Below are 3,291 nucleotides of genomic sequence, written 5' to 3' on the forward strand. Positions count from 1 at the left end.
CATTTGTGGAAAATCAAAAAGATCCAAAGAATCTATTAGATATTTTTCAATTATTTTTAACAAAAAACAAGAAAGGATTCATTGATCCTGACATGATATTTTTGTCAAAATAATTGCACGGGTAACATCAACGTCAAAAACTTTTCCTCCTCCATCTAAATCTAAATTTCCAATCAGACTATATATATTTGCAGTGTCACCTCCTCACATCGAACTAATCAACTTCAAACACCAAAAAATTTCTGTGGATCCTAAAAGCATGAAGCAGCAATGCCACTTCGTTCTCGTGCACGGCGTATGCCACGGCGCGTGGTGCTGGTTCCATGTCAAGCACCGGCTAGAGTCGGCCGGCCACCGCATCACACCGCTGAACCTCGCCGGTGCAGGCACCAGCACGAAGTCCATCTACGATGTCCACTCATTCCGTGAGTACAACGAGCCGCTCTTGGAGTTCATGGCCTCGCTGGAGCCATCCGAGAAGGTGATCCTTGTGGGACACAGCTTGGGCGGCATGAGCTTGGCTCTCATCGCCGACAAGTTCCCCGAGAAGATCTCAGCCGCTGTTTTCCTGACAGCACTAATGCCGGACACCACGCACCAGCCGTCTCTTGTGTTAAAACAGGTGACTTAATCAAGTTTATTGTTCATTTTAATTAAAGCTTTTTTTCGCCATAACAAGCTTCCATATATTCGCACTTACAACATTCAATGGAACTTTTTAAAATTGGAATTAATTATCAGAAAAATTATTATTGTCAGTAATTGCCCATGTTATTAGTATGCATATTAAAAACCAAAAGCATGAGGAAATATTTTCTTCTCTATTCTATTACATAGAGGAAAGAAGGCTCTTAATTTCTAGACAACCGCAGCATCTTTTTCTTTATAATTTGTTTTTCTTTTGCAAATTCCATATATATGTCCAACGACCAAACTAAATTAAAAATTACTCTAACATTTAACTTAGGACCTAATAATAAGAAATTTAAAGAGAATATCTTGTATCACCTCTAGATAATTTAATGGATTTGTGAGTTTTGAGAAAGCAAATTTGGAATTGTTTTTGTTCGCTGTCACAATTTTCAGTTCCGTTCGAGCATTCCGGAGCAAGAGTGGCTGGACACTCAATTCAAAACCTTTGGAAAGCCAGAAAAGCTGTTGACTTCCGTCTTATTCGGGCCCGAATTCCTGGCGGCTCGGGTCTACCAGTTATCTCCCAAGGAGGTGTGCTTACTGCTTGCTTACCTGTTTCGTAATTTAAGAATAATCATTTCATGTGATTCGTACTTTTTCTTATGGAATCCTATGTGTGCTATAACAATTGGGTGATCAATATTTGTCTGACGTGGCCACTTGGAGTATTTTCCAATTCTTTTTGAATTCATGTGGCCTTCTCAAAAAAGCAAAATCTACTAATTATTGTTTCCTTCTCAAATTTAGCAACTTTATTTTTTACATGACACGAAATTACTCTTTCAAATAGTTGGGCTGCTTGATGGTTAATAGAGCATCAATGACAAATGTACAAACTGTCTCTAATGATAAATTTACTTGCTAAGGGTATAAATTGTGTATGTGCTATTGACTAAATTCTGATCCTATGTCCTTTTCACTTGACTGATGTATAGAACATAAGTAAATACAAATATCTTCTTTTTTTTTTTTTTTTTGGTAAAGAGTAAATACAAATATCCATCTTAATAAACATGCATAGTTGATAGTTACGTAACATGTTGATGTGGTGCCACTGATCTTTTAAATGTATTGATTCATTTTAATTTTTCAAAAATGTGATTGTTATCATGAGTAGGATCTAGAGCTTGCTAAGATCATGATGAGGCCGGGGTCGCTCTTCATAGAAGACCTGGCTACGGCGGACAAGTTCACGGGCGAAGGGTATGGCTCGATCGTGCGGGTGTACGTCGTGTGCAAGCAGGACCTCGTGATCCCGGAGGAGTTCCAACGGCGGATGATGAAGAACGGCGGGGCTCAGCACGTGATGGAGATCGACGGTGCAGATCACATGCCCATGTTCTCCGAGCCCCAGAAGCTGTGCGATTGCCTCCTCGAAGTGGCGGCCAAATATGCCTGAAGTGCTGTTTCTTTTCCTTATCTGATGACTTGCATTGTTAGTCCTAAAACGGTGACGCCTCTGCAAGCTTTATGCAAGTAAATGTTGGTTGAATATGCTACTTGGCCTTTAATTAATAGCTTTAGATAAATCTGGGGTAATTCTTCTAGACTATATGTCTAGTATATGATTATGTTTTGTGATGTTAAGATCACTTGTCAAGATGATTTTATTGTTTACTTCTAATTTGAGTAACTCTCTAATTCGTGGATGTTGGGTTAAGCTTCGCATGCATGACCACAAAAAATATAAGAGTATCATTGAATTAATTTTGTGGATGGAAGAGTTATTTTTTAAAGTTTTTTTTTTTTTGTCGGTTCTACTTTACTCTTACTTTAACTCTCACTCTCAAACTTTTGTCTTACCTCCTTGCAAGGCATGGTAGTCAAAACCCACACTTAAAACTAAATTATCTCCATCACAATCCCCCGAGAAAATTAGAATTCGAACCCTTCACCTCTACTTTCTATATTGGAAGGGTGGCAACTAGGACAAAACCACAGTGATTTTGAAAGTAATTAACCCATCGGGCATCATGGCAAGTATTGAAGCTCAAAATGAGGACCGCAAACTTCACTGGAGTTAAGGAATTTGGATTTTGCACTCCGATTGATCCTCCAATGCTTTAGTTCAGAGACAAAGAGTTAAGCTTGTGCAGTAATTTGAGAAAATAAGGGTGCATCTGATAACATTTCTGTTCCAAGAAATAATTTCTTCTCAGAACTAGTGTTTTTTTTTTTTTTTCTATTTCTATTCCTTAAAACAATTTTTGAGTAAAATAATGCACTAGGTAAATATACAATTTTTTTATTCCTGGAATAAAAAAATAATAGAAATACATTTGAAACAACCCACAAATTTTTTTGTACCATAGAATTTCTTTTAATATTTTGATACTTTTTAGATTTTTCTCTTTTTTTTTTTTTGTTTCTTTTTTCCACTCTCCTTTCTCCTCCTCTAGCTAGTGACGACGACCGGCGGGTGGGTGACGATCGACAATGATCGGCGGTCGATGAGCGACAACCAGCAGTGGTGGCTAGCAATGATCGGCAATGACCAACGACGGCGAGCAGCGAGTCTCCACCAACCAATTAAAAGAGGAAGAAGAAGAAAAGAAAAAAAAAAAAGACTTATTTCTAAAAATTGTTTTTGATAACAAA

At 37.9% G+C, this 3,291-nt stretch overlaps 1 protein-coding gene across 1 annotated transcript; it reads left to right on the top strand.

Moving 5' to 3' along the window:
- Nucleotides 1-205: 205 nt before the first annotated feature.
- On the top strand, nucleotides 206-2,342 carry LOC104418625 (salicylic acid-binding protein 2). Its single transcript, XM_010030011.3, has 3 exons — nucleotides 206-622; nucleotides 1,087-1,224; nucleotides 1,811-2,342. Exons 1-3 carry the CDS (start codon nucleotides 260-262, stop codon nucleotides 2,090-2,092), a joined length of 783 nt encoding a protein of 260 aa, XP_010028313.2. The 5' UTR covers nucleotides 206-259; the 3' UTR covers nucleotides 2,093-2,342.
- The last annotated feature ends 949 nt before the right edge of the window (nucleotides 2,343-3,291 follow it).

The sequence above is a fragment of the Eucalyptus grandis genome, chromosome 9 (assembly GCF_016545825.1).
Source record: "Eucalyptus grandis isolate ANBG69807.140 chromosome 9, ASM1654582v1, whole genome shotgun sequence".
Lineage (NCBI taxonomy): Eukaryota > Viridiplantae > Streptophyta > Magnoliopsida > Myrtales > Myrtaceae > Eucalyptus > Eucalyptus grandis.